Here is a 20,562-nt window from a genome sequence, read left to right as displayed (position 1 = left end):
CAATAATTCGCTCGGCCCCTGCCAATCCAGCGGCCAGTCTTTAAAGCAAGGCGCTGGGGGGACGAGCGAATCAAAATAATAGCCAACAATTTTAACCCTGCCGACGGCGTACCCGTTAGTCGGGAGGAGGGTTACGTTATCGATCTAATGTAGATCTATGTTTTAAGTAGATGTTAAATTTTGCATCGGAAATAAAGAATATTAATTAAGTTTCATAAATTATTTTACTCGATGTGTGTAAGCATGCACTATAGCAGTTAAGTAGGCATATTTCTCGACACTTTTAGAAAATAATAATAAACAATAGTGTGTATAACTTTGTCATGGAGTTACTTATTATTAATAGTATGCTCCAGCTGTCTCGTTTTGCAATGCTGAATTCAATTCGTTCTGAAAAGGCATTGGACACTATAATTATTGGTATACTAAAAAATAAGTACTGGCATAAAACCGTACTTGTGGTAACGAGTAATGGGGAGACATTGGTAGTAAAACAAAAAAAATTGTTGGAAATGGCCCCGTTCTGTAATAGCGTAGTTTTCAAGAAAAAAAGTAATTTTCCACGAGTTTGTTTTCGAGACCTCAGAATTAGGTTTTGAGGTCTCGAAATCAAGCATCTGATTGCACACACCATGAATGTGACAATTGGGTGTGTTTTTTCTACTATATCGGCTACTTCGACGACCAATATTGAGCTCAAATTTTCACAGGTTTGTTATTTTATGCATATGTTGAGATACACTAAGTGAGAAGACTGGTCTTTGACAATATTACCAATAGTGTCCAGTGTCTTTAAAGTAACCATAATATAAAAGCGTTAAACGCAGGAGTTCTCTATTTTGGCGGGTTAACTAGTCACCTGAAAAAATAACACACGTGGTCATTTTGTTCCCGCTCAAACAAATCGGGCCCCACCATTCCGCCCGCCGGCTAGATTACTATTCCGCACAAGGGCGGACTACCATTCCGCATGGGCGAAATACTATTTCGGCCGGACGGATTACCATTCCGCCCTGGTGGATTTCTAATTCACCCTGGCGGATCATACTATCCCGGCGGATTACCAAAACGAATGTAAACACATACCAAAAGACATCCTTATTTCACTGTTTATCCGCCCGGGCAGATTCCACCCAGGCGAAATAGTCATCCGCCCGGGCGAAATAGTAATCCGCCTGGGCGAAATAGTAATCCGCCCGGGCGGAAGGGTAATCCGCCTTGGCGGGATATAGTAATCCGCCTGGACGGAATACTTTTCCGCGGATTGCTATTCCGCCCAGGCGGAATAGTGGAGCCCGATTTGTTTTCTTCTGGTATGTCCTATATACACTTCCGCAAAGAGCAGAGTTTAAAATTTGTTTTGCATTAGGTATGGAGTCACCACCTTTAACGTTTTACCTGCGGTTCCTCCTCCATAGTTTCCCAAAGACAGCCTGAAGTTGTCGCTTACATCAGCGTAGTCTTGGTGCAAGACGTTTCTCGTTCCCTTTTCACGCACACCGCGGCCAATTCACCGACAGCGCACGCACCGACTCACCTAGTCTTGAAGTCAAGACGGTAATTGTTAAGCGCGGTGTGTAGTTACAGCGCGGTGTAGCTGCGGGGACGATACACACACCCTCGATCCCAGTATGTGTGTGTGAGTCAGTTAGAGCTGCCTCGCGCTACCTACGACTGTTGCATGTGTAACATCGCACTGTGACTGTTGCATGAAAGGCAGACAAATAGGCAGCGCCTAACGACTTGTCATCAAGTCTACGACTCACCTGACTTTTAGTCCACTCACCGCCTTTCTGATTAGCCTACTTGAAGCTTCTACTTGTAGTTCAACGGACTTCACGATGTCAGAACGATCAAGAGCGAATGGATACACAGCCCGATTCTGTGCTGAACTTTGACATTACTGATTTGAAGTTCAGTCTTTACTGAAGTTCATTCTTTACTTTCTACTTTCTTTTCCGTGTACTGTTATTGATTGTAATGTTACTGAATGAATGGAAAAGAAAAAATGAGAGCCGTGGTTCTTATGCTTTTCCATGTGAGTTTCACGGACAACTTGCTCCGACCGCACAGCACTGAAATCCTCTCGCAGTGTGCAGAAAATAGTCCCACTCCTGTAACTTGTTCTCAGTATTTCTTAATAATTAAGTGAAATAAAACTATTCAATTCTTCTTAATTGTTTCGGTGTCAGACCTCTTTAATTTTAACAACCTTTTTGTAAACAGTATTTACTATTTTATAGGGGTTCCAATGGAGTAAACATACTGCGTAGGAATACAAGAGTGAACCGCATTACAACAAATCTTAACGTTTTGCATTTTCATTTGTTGTCTGCATACTTTGTGGAGTAGACAGAAATTACGTAATGCCCGTCGTTGTCTGGGTTGCGTGACTGAAATTACGGCCATTCAACCAACATTTTTGGCAGCTCATGTAGTGAATTGGATTCGTTGTTTGCTATAGATCAGACTTGAATAGTTTACAGTTGGAAAAAGGACATATACCACGCTGAATTTTGGAAGAGGAAATTTGCTGTTTCACCTTGCCTTCCGGGACCAACATTTAACACAGAACACGCAGGGAGAATAGTCGGGCACCAGGCATGATTTAGGATGAATCTTTTCAAGAATCAAGCGAGGAATATCCGAACCTCTAAGTTTCTGTATGTGGATTTATGGCGAAGCAAACCAACAAGTTGAGATGGGTTTACAAGGAATTTACTGTGTCTTCCCGGCTATGTTCGTGGAGGCCATTTTAAAGTCGACTTGTCGATTCTATGGCAAAAGGCGGTGCGAGGATGTGAAGAACACGCAATCAGCAAAGCTGGTTGTTTCCAATGATGGAATGCAAGGATTGGTCAACTCGACATGGAAACGGTGAGCTATTTTTCAATGGTATACTTTTGTTAAAGAAACATTACATAAATTGTATTTGCTAACAAAAAGTTCTTAGCAGTGTAAGCACTGGAAAAGTTTTCGTATGGCGCCAACACCTTTTCATTCGATATGAAATTATACAGTTCCCAATTTACCTCAATGAGATTGTAAAAACAAGTGAAAAAGTGGTGGCGCCATACGGAAAGTTATCCAAAATGATAGTTAGCATGTACATGTATTTACGCGACTCATCAAAACATTACTCTGCGTTTTTCGCCATTTCTATCTCAAAAACTTGACGACTAATGAAAATGAATTTCTACAGATGGATATATTATTACACACACACCTTCATTCACAGTGAGTAAGGAGTTATCCAATAAACTGTATCTACAAACGTACCAAAAACTCTCGAAGACCCGTAAAGTCATGTGTAAAAATTCTAGGCAGATGTTAAAGAAACATAATTGTTTGACAACGGTGTCCAAATGTACCATGGCTTAAATTTTAGTAGACTTTTGACCAAACAAGTCCAGCAGTGTTGTCAAATTTGTGATCAAAAATGCACGTACCCCCACAAAAAATTCTCATTGAGTCCCATTGATATTTTGAATGGGATTCAATGGGATCCCATTGTTTCAATGGGATTCAATGGGATCCCCTGTGGATCCCATTAGATCCCGTTGACTATGTCCCAAATTCCACCCTAATCCAATTGAATCCTATTAATCCCGTTCAAATTTTCAATGGGATCCCATTAAATCCCATTGGATCCCGTTGAATATCTCCCAAATTCCACCCCAATCCCATTGAATCCCATTAATCCCATTCAAATTTTCAATGGGATCCCATTAAATCCCATTGGATCCCGTTGAATATGTCCCAAATTCCACCCCAATCCCATTGAATCCCATTAATCTCATTCAAATTTTTAATGGGATCCCATTAAATCCCATTGATTTTTTTCAATGGGAATTTTTTTCCTGGGCCACTCTGTATTATCTTGAACATGAAACAATATTTATAATTGACTTTGAGTCTTAAAAATACCTTGTAATTCTATTGGATAACAACTATTACCCTAAAGACAGATGAGATAAAAACTTCTTCACAATGTATTTTCCCCTCCAATTTGAGTCTGGTCTTGTATACACAAATATGGTCCAGTCAATATTTTCTGATACAGCGATCTTGTAGATTTTTTAACCCAAAGTCAAGCCCTTTGTACAAAAACCATAGAAATAGAACCCGGGTTCTATTTCTATGACTAAAACTAGACAACATTGGCTCGTGCCAAACTATTATTCAAGCCTCCAACTGCTTTCCATTGTTTGTACGCACCTGTTATTCAAACACTGGACAAAGGAAAGAGAGGTCATGACCTTTTAATCAGGTTAGTTTACTTGCAACGTTGCTCACATATAACTCATGTATTGTTCACTACCCAGTCGAAGAATTTTATGTAAACCATGTTGCATCTGTAAACAAAGGGTAACAAGGTATTCAGACAGCTGAACGAAGTGTCCGGGAAAACAAAACTGTTTTTCCATGTTTGTTTTTGTTGTTGTTTTTTGCGTTGTTGTTATGAGGACACCCAATTTACTAATTTATTAGTTAATCGAGCTCACTACCCGGCGGCCGAATGTTAAGTACAATATATATTTCATCTCTAAACAAACTCAAGGCAATAGGGTAAAGCATTCACACAGCTGAACAACAAAAATGGTTTACGCGAGTTTGTTTGTTTCCGTTATACGAGGATACCAAATTTAATTAATTACTGCCTATATAGTCGTGGGGTCATGGGTTTAAAGTAATAGGGCTGATGATCCTCAAATAATTATATTATAGACAATACAGTTTTTTCCCCATCCTTGCTTTTAGTTTATTGATTTGGCTTGCTTAGTTTTTGACACTTTTTAACACTACAAAATATCTTAACAAAAACATTATTTCGTCATGGGAACGCCCATCCATAATAATGTGAACGTGAACTTGATACATCTTTTATTAATAGCACTGCAGAGCACACACATTACCAAACAGTTTGGCACTGATATTACCTCTTTCTTCTAAACCAGTAATAACTTTAGAGGGAGCCGTTTCTCACAATGTTTTTAATGTCAATAGCTCGTCGTTTACCAAGTTAGTTTTAAAGGAACGTTACAGAATTGGCAAGAAACAAAAATCGTGAAGAACACAGATTTACATAAAACTTACACTGTCTAATGATGATGATAGTAGAAAACATCCCTTGAAATATTTCTGTCTGTAATCTCATACTTGATGAGAAATAAATAATCTTATATCTCGTTTGGAGTTTATCGCTCAGTGAGCGTTTTGTTCATTTTTGTTTTGGCATCGATGCAATGCAAAATTTGTAATCGGTTTTTCACTATTCTCTCGTGACCCAGATCGATCTCAAACTTCTAAAGGTTTGTCAGTTTATGTACATATCGTGGATTACATATAGTGCTTACACTGACAGCAACTTCTTTGCTAGCAAAACCAATTCTGAAATGTTCCTTTAATGCTAACAATACTTTGAGTAATTACCAATAGTTTCCAGCCGTACCGTAAGATATAAACTGTACAATGATAAATGATTGTTTTTTTTAAATACGCATTTTTTTTATAAAAAAAGTAAGACTGTAGAGGTCCGATGAGGCCACGTCCGATTTTAAATAAAAGTCTCTACCGGAGACTTAGAGCAGTATGTTTCAAATTGCTGGTTAAAGACATACTTGCACGAAAGCGACAGCAAGTGATCGTAATTACAAATAAAAACATTAAAAAACAAGATTAAATAGCATTCCCGTAAAAAATCGTTCAAGTTCCTAGTTAAAATAGGACTACAAAGAAGACATGTAACCCCCCCCCCCACCAAAAAAAAAGAGGAAAAACAACCCAGAAATTAAACTTTCCACTATGGGCTTCAGAATGATTAAATACTAAAAGGCAAACTGTGCTGTTTAATATTATTTTGTTTATGGGTTATTGGTTTGGTTGTTAATAAAACATCCATCTCAATAACATGTTTGTAATAAAAGTATGTCCCTTCATGCAATCCTTTTTTATTAAATGACACTAGCCTACACCGATGATTGTCTAACTTCTATTATAAACTAAGAATATCTACATGAAAAACGCATTGCCATCAAAGCATCAATGCTGCACAATCACTAATAATAAACATTCACTTATTACGGACCACCACCAACAACATTCTCTTTCGCACTCCAGTTATGAATTATTTTTCATGCATGGACTAAACCGCTCCGAATTTTAGGGGATTTCTCAAAAACTCTACCAACTTTTGAGCTTATTTTTTTACTGAGATGTATTTTTACATTTATACAGGATAAAAACAATGGAACGGTCCCAAAACCAAAGGTACATGTTCCCTTTAACACAATATCAAAACAATATCAATTCTCGATATCGAGAATTACGGATTTATTTTAAACACATGTCTTGACACGGGGAAACGTGCAGAAAAAGGGTGGGTTTCTCCCGTTATTTTCTCCCGACTCCGATCTCCGATGACCGATTAAGTCAAAATTTCCCCAGGTTTGCTATTTTACATATACGTTGTGATACACGAAGTGTGGGCCTTGGACAATACTGTTTACCAAAAGTGTCCAATGGCTTTAATGATTATAAGCTTTAATGCAATAAGTTGAAACATTCGTCCGTAGTTAACACCAAACACACCGTGCTATTAAAGTACTCCGCTCCCCACGTTTCAGCACACGACGGGTTACAATTCAGACTCGAGTCACAGTCTACGTATCGCGATCTCGCCGGCGTACTCCTCCCAAAGTACCAGTCAGCGAACGCCTGCCTAGTCTCCTTTCCAATCACTTTGTAGTTCATCCACGGTACGTCGTAGTACGCATGGCTGTGCGCGTAACACGTCGAGATGAACATGCCATCCTTGTCGTAGCGGTTCACCTGGTCCGTGCGTTGTAAGAAATACTCCCGGTGATCCTCGAAAAATGCCTGGGCTTTTTCGTCGCAGAGGCCGGGTCTGCAGTTGAGGTTTAAGATGTGCAACTGAGTCCAGTAGTCTAAGGCAGAGTTGATGATGAATATGGGCGTGTTGATATAGGGATAGGCGTATTCAGGGAAGAAACATTCCCATTTCTCGGTGCCTTTAGCAAGAAGGCAATCCTCATCCAAGCTCCCTTTAAATAGAAAGACACACTTTTATTTTAAACTATATTTTGTGAAGTTTAAGCACAACACCAATTTCCCCTTTCAAATTTGCTTTACACTTTAGCCATTATACCCCTGTCGTTCTTTTGCCTAGCACAATATTGTTTTTGATCAGCAGCTTGTGGGATCGAGTCCCAGTCGTGCCAACTGTGTTAAGCATGAAATTTAAAAACAATTCTTGCTGCGTCCCTCGGTTGGGACGTTAAGCCGTTGGTCCCGTGTGCTGTGTAATGGACGTGAACGAACCCAGTAAACGAATATCGTAATGAGAATGAGTTCGTCCTGGTGTTGCTGGTTTGATTGTCTGTAATGCACCACGTCGCCTTCTAAACCATTACATGGTGCTAATGTAAAGGAATTTGTCATAATTATGCAAACATAGCTGCACAGTTGTAGGAAAATACTGACTTTTGAAGAACCTTTTGGGCGTCACTGTGTGACGCACATGAAAGAAACCGCTATTACTATACACACTACAAACATTTTGCAAAATCAATCACACATTAGGCAATTGGCATACAAAACACCAATCCCGTAAACAACATCCAGAAAAAACCTGTTTAAACCTTTAAATTTTAGTAGCCAACAGCCTATAGCGTCGCAAGGGTCTCGTTACAACTTAGATGAGTAAGGTCTTCACAAACCATACTTATACTTATAGTAAGTAGGATTTGAAACTTTGCATGGTGGAAATAAGATATAGAAGAGTTTGCATTGTTATTACATGGTGTTACCGCAAACTCTTCTATATCATACTTATAGTGAAAGATTTTGCAAAAGGACGCCCCAGCGTCATACAAAAAGGATCGCTCATACCTTGCACTTCCTGCAGTTCGTACACTCCTTTCATCATGTTGCGCCACATGTCCTCATTGCTGATATTTTTCTCGTCTAAGAAGAACCCAGCATCCGCCATTGCTTTGAATGATACCTCTTCGGGTATCAGCTCCTTGACGTGGTCTGCATGCAAGAACACGGACAGACCTCCAGCTGCGTTATACAAATGTGACAAAAAATGGTTAACATTATGGGAACCTGCCAAAGCTCTCAACAAAAATCAGGCAGAGAAGGATGCGTTTTGCTGGCCACTGCTTCAGGCGCAAAGACGAACCAGTATCTGATATTGTTCTGTGGACCCCTAAGCATGGGAGGAGGAAACCTGGAAGACCTGCACTAAATTACACTGAGATACTTAAAATGGACACGGTCTGGAATCAGCAAATTTAAAGTCGGCTATGGGGGACAGGAATGCATGGGGAACCGTCGTGATTCGAGGACATCACTCGAGTTAAGCAAGTAAGCAAGCATTACCTAAGACAAAAACAACTGAAAACCAACCTCCATCTAAAAGCTGACAAGAATTCTCCGTCTTGCGAACTAACAACCTCAAAATTAATAAGAAACTTCAGCCTTGTAAAATAAATGCCAAGAAATCTCTTTGTTATCATCTGCCAATAAACATCCATGTTATTATTTGATAAGAAACATCCATCTTGCGAACTGACAACTCTATTTCGACCTCCATGCAACCTCCATCTTTTAAACTGACAAGAACAGCCATCTTATAAAAAAGACGATACGAAACTTCCATCTTATAAACTGACTAAAAGCCTACAAAGCATAAGCTGACAAGAAACCCTCATCTTATACAAGTTGAGAAGAAACATCCATCCATCAGCTACGAAGAATATTTGTTTTCTAGTCTGAGGCTTATTATAAACTGAGAGGAAACCTCCATCAGCTGAAAATAAACCTTCGTCTAATAGTTGACAAGAAATTCCATGTTATAAGCTTACATCATCCATCTTAAGCTAACACAAAACTTCCATCTTAAGCTGACAGAAACTTCCATCTTAAACTGACAGAAACTTTCATCTTATCAGCTGGCAAGAAACCACCAGCTCTGCGTCGTCGTCGCGACGCGTCGTCCAAAAAGACACCACAAACACCAGTAAAATGTTAAACGCGAAAATCTCGGTTAAAAACCGACTACTTTGACCCAAAAGGTTTTCAATGAAACAAGTAATGCTTACCCGATGCACCAGACAGGAGTATTTGATCAGCTTGTGCCATGCCTGCTGAGAGTAGATGTGTGATCACTGCATCCAGCACACGGATTCCTCGGAAGTAAATGGTCTTATTGCCGACCTCAAATGGAAGATCACGATTCCCTTTATAGTGGAGTATAAGACATTACAAATTATTAATGAGGAAACTATGAAGGAACAATACGCAAACAATTATTTATCCACACATTTGTTGATCTCAATTTTTATCATTTGTTTATTTTGTGTTCTTTTTGGTAAACCTAAAAAACAGTTTACACGTGGTCTTATACTTGACATTAAGTTGTTTTGTGAATGATACGAATTATTTCTCATTCACGGACATTGGCTACGGGTTTTCGGCGATATATCAACAACGTGGACACCTTTTGATTTCCACATGTTAGTTCTATTCTATACACCTGTATTTATACAGGATTAAAACGATCGTACGGTTCCAAAAACAAATGGTATAATTTGTCTTCAAGTAAATTTTCAAATTTTGGTGTTGGTTTTCTATTACTATCGTAAACTAAAATATTTCAAACTGAAAAAAAAAACCCAATGCTCTTTATGGTTCATGGGTTAGGCCTACCTGAAAAAGATGCTCCATCACAGTAGTTGATTACAGCCACGTTCCAGTCATAAAATTCCGGATTCACCGTGAAATTAGCGGATAGGACACCGTTAAACTCTTTGCTGGCATTGAGCATGCGCGATGACCCATATGATGTGTCACTCTTTTGTGCGCAGTGCGTTGCATTATAACACCACCCGCCACCCTCGAGGAAGACGAGCCAAGAAGTGTCATGCTCTTGGGAAGAAGCTGGGAGGAAAAAGGAAGTTAATTGCCATTCATAATATAAAAAAATGAAGAAAAACATGATAAAAACACGAACAAACACACAAGACAAAGCAAACCCGAAGGGCGGGTAATAAATATACTTGTTTACACTGCTTATGGATTTAAGTGAGTTAGTTCTTTTTGGCGCGCGTTCGCGGCTGCGATTGGCCAATAGAATGATGGCGATTGATGGATCGGTCCAATTAAATCTTTTCATCAGCTTCATTGATCATTAAATAAGATGAGGCTTGTATTAATTTGTGAAATCAGCCGCTGCTTCGTTTATGTAAATAGTGATCGAGTTACAGTGAAGATCTATCTCAATAGTGATTTGATTAGAAAAAACATTTAGTGTTTTGAAATAATTTATAAATGTCATGATTTTTACGAAAAATATCTAAACATTCTTATGATTAGCAAAAAACGTTAACATCAAAATATGTTTTAATATGTAATTTATAAAAATAACATGTCATAATTTTTTACGTAAAAACATCCACGATACAGAACTATTAGAACTTAAAGACTGTGGACACTATTGGTAATTGTCAAAGACCAGTCTTCTCACTTGTTGTATCTCAACATATGCATAAAATAACAAACCTGTAACAATTTGAGCTCAATCGGTCATCGAAGTTGCGAGATAACAATGAAAGAAAAAACACCCTTGTCATACCACACAGCAAGGAATGGTCATACAAAGTTGTGTGCTCTCAGATGCTTCATTTCGAGACCTCAATTTCTAAATCTGAGGTGAGGTCTCGAAATCAAGTTCGTGGAAAAAATACTTCTTTCTCGAGAACTACGACACATCAGAGGGAGCTGTTTCTCACCATGTTTTATGCTATTCAACCTCTCCCCATTGCTCGTTACCGAGTAAGGTTTTATAATAATAATAATAATAATTGTTTTTAGTAATTACCAATAGTGTCCACTGCCTTTATAGCTTGATGATTTAGTTGCAAACGCAGTGACTTGGTGTAAAAACTTTCTTTTGAGAACTTGTCTTGGTGTGTATTGTGTTTCCGCGAAGTAGATTTTGTTTCTGGACTTCGGTAGATTTTTCAATTCTGAAAAGAACTGTCTTGTTTTTAGAATCACAAAATACTTCATGAGCGGAATGTAGGAAATCGGCAGACCAAATAATTACGCAATGCCTCAAATCCCCTAAAAAGCATGTTAACAAGCAGTGTTGCATTCTTCGTGGTGGTGGTTGGGGAAACTATAGGATAGTTCAGTGGATATGTTGATGTAATGTCAAGTTGTAACACTGAAGTTACACCAGCCTCCACAACTATAACCGAATATTTTTCAGAAAACTAATTGTTAATATCTCACCATTACGGAAGTAGTACGACGGTGGGCTTCCGTCCAGGCAGTACGCCCCCGTTTCATCAGCGAGAGACTCGGGCAACACAACCAGCATTGCCTCCGTGTTATGCCCAACTTCCCCAGCACCAGGCTTGCCCGAAGAAGGAATGGCAAAGTAGCTGTAATACAACCATAGACCGAAGAATGCCAGCCACATGGCAGAGAGCAGCGCCACGACGATCCAACACCGGCACGATGTGCAAATCCGACGGCGTCTCCGTGAGGGTCGATCGGTGCCTCCCGTGAGTTGGTGTCTCTTTTTGGTGACGACTTGGTCCTCATTCAGGAGGCTGTGGTCCTCGAGCCCGGTACCTCTGAGGTGGAAGTCTGTCATAGTAGACAACTCAATGGGGTGGAGGTTGTCTGCAGCAGAGGTTGTTGTCGGGCCTGTCTTTCTTTACCTTCAAAAGTGACTGCCTAAAAAAAATAAAAAAAATAAATAAATGGGTTTAAAGGCAGTGGATACTATTGGTAATTGTCAAAGACTAGCCTTCCAAGTTGGTGTATCTCAACATATGCATAAAATAACTAACCTGTGAAAATTTGAGCTCAATCGGTCATCAAAGTTGCGAGATAATAATGAAAGAAGAAAACATCCTTGTCACACGAAGTTGTGTGCGATTAGATGGTTGATTTCGAGACCTCAAGTTCTAAATCTGAAGTCTCTAAATCAAATTCGTGGAAAATTACTTCTTTCTCGAAAACTCTGGCACTTCAGAGGGAGCCGTTTCTCACAATGTTTTATACCATCAACCTCTCCCCATTACTCGTCACCAAGAAAGATTTTATTTTAATAATTATTTTGAGTAATTACCAATAGTGTCCACTGCCTTTAACTTAAACTTACATTAATTCAGATAGCATGCGTGTTTGTCATTTTAAAGGTGCGATATAAATACATAAATGTTGCTACATGCACAAGCTGAATAAAAGCTTACTAAAATCTTTGGTGTGAAGTTAATAAAACAAAAGATAAACTGATGAACTGGTAATCAGTCCTATTTTGATTAAAAGCCATTTGTGTCCTCTTCGAAATCCCAAAGTCTTTCTCCTGAAGACGATCTTACCGACTTTTTTCAAATTGAAAACAACTTCTCAATTCATATTATACTATTTTATATACATTTTATATATACTTACAATATGTTTCAAAGTGGTGGTTTTCCCGGAAAATAAGTGGCGGTTTTCCCGGAAAATAAGTGGCATTCATTTTCCATGCGCAACATTTTTTAGAAGTAGAATTCGAATACGAATGGATCGGATTGCTACCATATTGGGAAAACATCAGCGAATGATGCCATGAAGGCAGCAGACACACAATATTAACACAATACGTGATATACCATGTTAACAAAGAAAAAATACATCTAGGAAATAATGAACAAAATATGAAACCTTGAACACCAACATAAATGAAAGTACTTACAATGTGTGATGTGGCACAATTGCAAAAACAACGAACTGTACTGTAGGCAAAATCAAACTGTGATTATCATTGCATATACCGATAACTATGTGTGCCAACTTGGATGTCCCATATACCACTGGCAGCGATCTGGCCTTGGGATCGTATTACCGATAACCAATATAATATCTCTGGCGTTAATATCATTAAAGATATCAGCCGTTTGGTTGTGTACAAAGCCCACTGTTAACACAATTAATTGAAAATTAATAACATCTGGACGTAGACTTGGCACTAGTCCGTGCTGCATTTACCTTGCGCCTATAGTCTCTGACCCTTTTCGAATCCCCGGCGTTTTCTCCAGACTCGGCTCAGGCTAGCTTGGCCCCGCAGTTGCTTTGACAATATTGCGCGTGCGCAGGGCTTCAGACGAGAGGACGGAGCCTAAAGCCGAATTCAAAGTCGAAGCCGTGGTTTCGAAAATGGCCTATATGTAATGCGATACACAGACTCGAGTAAAAACACACGACAGCGCCACTGAGCTAATTCCACGGTATAGTTAAACCTGACATAATTATCAACGATGCGGAACGCATGTCTGTTAGAAATAATTGTCTTTGTGGATTATACCGTCATGTCGAATGCACACGCTAATTTATAGCTCCTGGTACTTATAAAAGTGATGATAGGCATACTTATTGTAAAAATTGCTGGGTGCTGAAGTGTACTTTGAAATAATAATATAGGCCCACTTAAAAATGTACGCATAATTTTTAAATGTTCACAATTTAAGTCCTAGATTTGGGATGCGATAAGTAAAAAAATAAAAAACATTTTTTAAATGACGCACAATTCCGAGTCCCTAACCTTGTGACATTAAAATGTCTAGAGATAATTGTGTTTGAGGATGTCCATAGCACCAAGACTTATCTTTTTATAAATTGCCATACACTACTTTTTATAATTTCCTTTTACTCAAAATGAAGTTTCATACCACAGAGCGGAGTAAGTCAATTAATTCAACATAATGACAACAAAAACCTGTCATCCCAAAATATTAAACTTGCATATTGTTAACTCATACTTTCAATAATAGTTTACAAACCAACTGCGGTAAAATTATGTAGCCTATGTATTAAAATATCCAATCTTAGGCCGGATCCGAATTGGCGGCTACGGCCACGGCTACGGCCGGATCGCCGCGTCATCATGCATTGAAGTATAGGACGCCCTTAGCAACACCCCTGGCAACGGTCGTAGCCGCAGCCGTAGCCACCAATTCGGACACGGCCTAAGGTGCAAGACGACAATTCTTCCAGTCAAAACGAAAAAAGGCATATTATTTTCTCATAAACTTAACATCAACACATGACCTTTGACCCTTTAAATCAAAATCCAACTGATGGGGTCATTAAGTATTTTGAAGGTGAAGAAGAAGAAGAAAAACACTATGATATTAAAATAGTTTTAAATTACATTGTAAAGAAAAACATCCAATGAAGTTAGCCTCTTATCTTAAACAAAAATAATTTGTATTACACGTGTCAGGACAATAACACGAGTTAGGCTTGTAAAGGATGCAATTTTGTCAGTTGTTCGTACACCCTACTGCGACTGAACTGATGTAATTAAACATACTAATTGTTATTCATTTTGGTTTTACCCGTACACTTATTGTTGCAGTGTTTCATTGTTAAGAGAACAATGGTCTTTAATTAAATTTCTCTCCATTATAAAAAAAATGACATTGAAATAAAAATATACCAATAGAGACCTTCATAATAAATCGCTCTTATTGAGGGTTTCTAAATAAACTTCGTGTATTCAACAAGCGCCGCTCTCCACTTACGTTCAACACCTGTTGCAGTTATTAATTAATGGGACGTTCCATTTAATGATGAGGGGTATTACTTGTTCGTGTGCCATTATTCGTTCTGCTTCCATATGTTCGTCTGGACCAGAAACTACCACCATTGGATGGTTGATTGTTTTCAAGCGAAGCACGTTCGGAAAACACAAGACAAAATCAATGTGCACTTAGAGATTTGTAGAGGGATTTTATTAAGAGTAATGTTACTGTTGATTATGGTTCCTTTTAATACAGTTCTGTTATGCTACCAAACTAGTTTTTCCTTGTGCAATATTGTTCCAATAGTTTTGTTTTCTTTTCTTCTAAAAACTCAGTGTTATACCAGAGTGTAGGTCCTATTTTCAGTTTTTATTTTTTTTGAATGGGCCTACTGTTAGAAAATAAAAATGATTTAAAACATTGCATGGTACAAAAAATAAAAAAACGATATAGTAAAGTTTGTGGTAACATCGTGTATAGTATTGATAATCTCTATAAAAAAATATATCATTTTTTTTTTTTTTTTTTTTTGGGGGTGGGGGGAATTTACTTGCAATTCTGCTGATGCCACGATTTGTAAATTTGTATAACAAACCATTAATGAATAAATTAATGAATGAGTTACGGAAACAATATTATGGCAGCCTGCTTATTGGCAGCATATGGCAAAGTCCCCACTGTGCATCAAAATAAGTAAATGAATGAGCTCATATTTTAAGACAACACAACGGAAACAATTATTTTTCTTTCTGAAATAATGTTTACCGGATGGCAGCATATGCATCAAAAGTGCTTTGTAAATAAAATAATCTTCTCTGGAACAAAAACAATGATGGGGACAAAAGAGTTGACAGTTGAGTTAAAGACAAACAAATGATTGATATTTTTTTTAAAGTTCCACCGCTACGCGATTTCAAAAGAAGGAGTTGCGCCCTCTATTGAGTTGTTTTTAAAGACTGTATTATCAGGTGCCTTTAACAATGCTTATAAAATGCCATGAAATGCACCATATTCCATCCTAGCTATAGGAAGTCAGCTTTTTGAATGAAAGTCCACTGTAAATTAAAGGTTGGTAATCACCATTAAAATTAATCGCAAATAAAATTTACCTGGTGAGAAAGAAGTAGGCATACATACAGCAACTTTCGATAAATAATAAGCATTGTGAGAGTCATTTCACTTGAAGTAACGTGTTATTATATTTTCCCCCCAATTTTCATCCTAAAAACATTGAACCTTGAAGCGTTGCCCCAGGTTTTTTACACATTAGAGAAATAGCTTGCTACGTGATTGAAGGATTCATTATCTGTTATTCCATCTCACGTAAAGAGTTTTAAAGGCACTGTACACGTTTGATATTGTCAAAGACCCGTGTTCTCACTTGGTGTATCCCATCATAACCATAAAATAACAAGAAGTATTTTAATTATTTAGTGAGAAATTACCTTTTTTCTCAAAAACTACGTTACTTCAGAGGGATTCGTTTCGCACAATGTTTTATACTATTGACAGCTCTCCAATGCTCGTTACCAAGTCATTTTTTAAGTTAATATTTGTTTTGAGTAACTACCAAACATGTACCTTACCTTTAACATGAGAAAATATAATTAGCTGTTGCAAACAACTTACCAACCAAATGGACCGAGAGTATAAATGCAAAAAATAGTTAATGGCCTGACGTTTCGACCCTAGCAGAGTCTTTCTCGAAGGCTAAATGACAACACAACAAATATGAGCAGGTAACTAGGTGAAACATAAGCAGTGAAGTGGAAATACATGAATGGGGTTAGAAAGCATACAGAAAAAGCAAGAGGTTAACATGTCTTATTTTTGAAACACCCCATCAAACCCCTACAAAATGACCTACGTTTTGGCGCAAAATCGTGTCTAATAGTCAACATTTCTTGGGTACGACTCTAACCTTGTCGTTGCCACATGCTTACATGCTTTCAATCATTCATAATGGTTTAGATTTATCAAGTGGATTTGCTCATTTGCACGTAACGTAGATTTTGTTGAGTGGCACTCTACAGCATGCGATGTATATGGGGTTGTTATTTGCAACATGAGGTTTCACAATGCAACCCGTTTATTGTGTATTGTAATGTCGAAATTATCATTAATGGAAAACCTTCTTGTTTTACGACCAAAACAATTGGACACATTTTAAAGGCCGTGGACACTATTGGCAATTACTCAAAATGATTATCAGCATAAAACCTCGCTTGGTAACGAGTAATGGGGAGAGGTTGATAGTATAAAACATTGTGAGAGACGGCTCCCTCTGAAGTGACGTAGTGTTCGAGAAAGAAGTAGCTTTTCCACGAATTTGATTTTGAGACCTCAAGTTTAGAATTTGAGGTCTCGAAATCAAGCATCTGAAAACACACAACTTCGTGTGACAAGGTTTCTTTTTTTTTTTCATTCATATCTCGCAACTTCGACGACCAATTGAGCTCAAACTTTCACAGGTTTGTTATTGAAGACTGGTCTTTGACATTAACCATTAGTGTCCACTGTCTTTAAATGAGAAATGAAAGGAAATTGAAATCCTTGTTGTGCTGACCAACGTATTATGCGTCCTTGCAAGTAATATGTACATCCCTCGAAGGGGAGTTTGATAATGAAATATCAGCCGAATAGCATATTCAGATTTTTTTTAAGACAGCAATGATAATATAACGAAAAAAATATATAAAATAGAAACCAGTTTCGCAGAATAAAACAACAAATCGGGTATTATACTTCAAGTAATAGGTTACAACAAGGGAAACTGAATGAGTAATTTAAATATAAAAACAAATTTGGCTGAACAAAAAAAATGACTGAGCGTGACTTGAACCTGCGCCCTCTTGATTTATATGCCGGTTTCAGTAAAACAGGCATAGCTTCTCTAAAATATTTGTCAATTTTGTTTCATTTTTTTTTATAGCAGGAAATAATGTGTTTTAATTACGTGCTTCACTATAGGGTTTTGAGTGTCAGTTGTTATTTTGTTTCTAAATCATAAATATCTGTCAACTTCTTTTTGAGTCACCCTGTTGAAATGCTACGGTCGAGTAGACCCCTTTCAATCCCATCTGAACATATTTTATCCAGCCCGGAAAGCAATCTTCATCCATCATAGCCATGCATTTTCAGTCGCTCTATTTGGCCAATCTATAAATGCATTTGCGTTTGGCGCCATTGAGCACGACTCGGTACACGCTTTTAGTTTCAAACTAGTCATATTTTTGGGGAAATTGATTTCATTTGATAGGCTTTTGACAACTGCATGTACGTGGACTTAGTGTGTTAGACGTTTTTGTTTTTCTGACTGGCACCCCCGAACAAAGATATTGACAAAATAGGGATACCGCCAATATAGGGCTAGATAGCTCAGTTGGTAGAGCGCCGGCACGTTAATCCGGAGGTCGTTGGTTCGAATCCCACTCTAGTCAATTCTTTGTTCAACCCCCAAAAACGTTTTTGTTTTATATGTATTTTTTTTTTACTTTCTTGGAATTGTCCAGGGATGTTATTAAAAAGGCTTGGGTACTTTACGATACGAAACACAAACGTTGCAGTAGACTTGTGGACAAGTCGTTGAATGTCCCAAATTGTTATAGTTAAAACTGTTACAGTAAATCCCCAGCTTACCGGGTTAGCGATGCATTCCAGCTTCCAAGATAAATAGTGTGAAAAGACAACAAAGACAAATACTGGAATATAATTTAAACAGAAAAAAAACCCTCAATTATTGCGATAACAGTGTTTGTGCATTACTTTGTCCGTTTTACAAGTATGTAAGTAAGCGGATTCCCCCGGCTGTAAGTGTGTGTGTGTGTGTGTGTGGGGGGGGGGGGGGGGGGGGGGGGGTGATGGCTAGATAATAATTTTTATTAAGGGGATGGGGATGGAGGTTTGTTTTGACTAAGATTTAAAGAGTATCTTGTAGACATGGAACACATCACATTCAATGAAAACTGCATTTATGTAGTCTACTGTTAAAACAATATCAATTTCGAGTCATAGACTCACTGCATGGTATAATTGGACAGGGGAGTTCATTCTCTGGTGACAATGATATGTTATTATTGGAAATTTAATTAAAACACCAAAACCAGTTTAATCAGCGTATAATTATTGCATTCCAAATAATATCATGTGCAATGGTTGTTGCTGGTATGTTGTTACAAATACGTTTGCTCGAAAAACAATGACACATCCATACATAGGTAGGACAGAAAAACAATGTACGGTGTAAATTAATATAACCATACATGCTTATAATAACATCTGGAAGGCTATTCAGTTTGAGTATTTGCACCGCTAAAGCCTATACTTAATTATTGTTTCTTATTAAAGAGGAAAACAAATATATACATGTATGAGTTATTTGTCTGGAATAACATGACGTTATGTATATTGTGCAAACGTTGCATGTAGGGGATGTGTAATCCGCACACATTTAAGGCAGTGGACACTATTGATTTCATATTTATGTGGGCCACAGTTCAAATATATTAATTGCATACGAAAATTCATAAACAAAACAAAAATGAAAATATACCATCCCGAGGTAAACTAATATTAAGACTAAAATGTCAACAAAAAAAAAATGTTAGTGCAAAGATGTGTGCGACTCTAACCATCCAAAGGCTTTCAGAAAATCAAATCTGATTACATTTCAAGATGATACAACAAGTAAATAAGGAGAAAAGGAAGAGAGAAGCGAACTTTATATGTGTCATACCCAGCCGAGCAGTGTGAATAATATAGAACAGCAAAGAGCGGACTCTGTATTAAAACAGGCTAAAGTTCAGATTTGTCGAGCCATCATCCGAGGAAACCGTTTGTTGATATTGCGGCTTCGGGATTGCGAATCCGAAATGAAATTTGGAGCGAATCTCTTTCTGGGTTTTTCCGGAACTCGGTACTCGTGATTTGTCATACCTCCTTGTAAAATATTGAGGCCATGCGGACACGTTAATGCTTCTTGTGATTTTAATTAATTTATATTTTGGTTGTTGGGTGTCGGCTGTAACCACACAACCGTATAAATGTAGATACGCACAAAGGAGATATATTTTTCCATTCTTCAAACTGAATTTAAATTACAAAATGATGTATTACAATGCTGCTGTTCTTCTTAAAAAGTAAGTAGGGCCTATAGATAACTTTTTTTAATGGGTGGTTAACAAAGGCTTACCTTCCATTTACCTTCTTTTTAACACAATCCTGTCGATAATTTAAGCGCAATTGTTTTTGTTTTGAAATCAAAATTGTTACAACTACTTATACATGTATTCTTATAATGCATGCAGACGACCGAAAGTGCAACTCACAAACATAACCCAAGCCAATCAAAACGCAGATATGGAAAGCTTACTTCACTGCACGTTTATCCAATGAAATCATTGTATCCAATGAAATCATTATAATGAAATCGTTGTATCAAATTAAATCATTGTAACCAATGAAGTCATGATATCCAATGAAATCATTGTATCCAATGAATTAATCATTATATCCAATGAAATCATTATATCCAATGAAATCATTGTATCAAATGAAATCATGGTATACAATGAAATCATTGTATCAATTAATTATTCATTACATCCAATGAAATCAATGTATTCAATACAATCATTATATCCAATGAAATCATTGTATCAAATGAAATCATTGTAACCAATGAAATCATTATATCCAATGAAATCATTGTATCCAATGAAATCATTATATCCAATGAAATAATTATATCCAATGAAATCATTGTATCCAATGAAATCATTGTATCCAATGAAATCATGGTATACAATGAAATCATTGTATCAAATTATTCATTACATCCAATGAAATCAATGTATTCAATACAATCATTATATCCAGTGAAATCATTGTATAAAATGAAATCATTGTAACCAATGAAATAATTATATCCAATGAAATAATTATATCCAATGAA

At 37.5% G+C, this 20,562-nt stretch overlaps 1 protein-coding gene across 1 annotated transcript; it reads right to left on the bottom strand.

Moving 5' to 3' along the window:
* Positions 1-4,671: 4,671 nt before the first annotated feature.
* On the bottom strand, positions 4,672-12,891 carry LOC139942991 (uncharacterized). The gene is made up of 6 exons (XM_071939804.1): positions 12,782-12,891; positions 11,323-11,772; positions 9,736-9,966; positions 9,129-9,266; positions 7,912-8,085; positions 4,672-7,064 (listed from the first exon to the last, which is right to left on the bottom strand). The coding sequence occupies exons 2-6, from the start codon at positions 11,687-11,689 to the stop codon at positions 6,544-6,546; spliced, it is 1,431 nt and encodes a 476-aa protein (XP_071795905.1). The 5' UTR covers positions 11,690-11,772; positions 12,782-12,891; the 3' UTR covers positions 4,672-6,543.
* Positions 12,892-20,562: the final 7,671 nt, after the last annotated feature.

The sequence above is a fragment of the Asterias amurensis genome, chromosome 10, assembly GCF_032118995.1.
Source record: "Asterias amurensis chromosome 10, ASM3211899v1".
In the NCBI taxonomy this organism is placed as follows: Eukaryota; Metazoa; Echinodermata; class Asteroidea; order Forcipulatida; family Asteriidae; genus Asterias; species Asterias amurensis.
Note: the sequence above shows the minus strand (reverse complement) of the source record. Positions and strands in the feature narration are given on the sequence as shown.

What these genes read in the sequence shown, in the direction of transcription:
- LOC139942991 (XM_071939804.1), bottom strand. Translation starts at nt 11,689, where the DNA reads ATGACAGACTTCCACCTCAGAGGTACCGGGCTCGAGGACCACAGCCTC. An exon ending in TGATGGAGCATCTTTTTCAG is followed by an intron (nt 9,267 to 9,735) that starts GTAGGCCTAACC and finishes TCCACTATAAAG; the next exon opens with GGAATCGTGATCTTCCATTT. An exon ending in CGAACTGCAGGAAGTGCAAG is followed by an intron (nt 7,065 to 7,911) that starts GTATGAGCGATC and finishes TTCTATTTAAAG; the next exon opens with GGAGCTTGGATGAGGATTGC.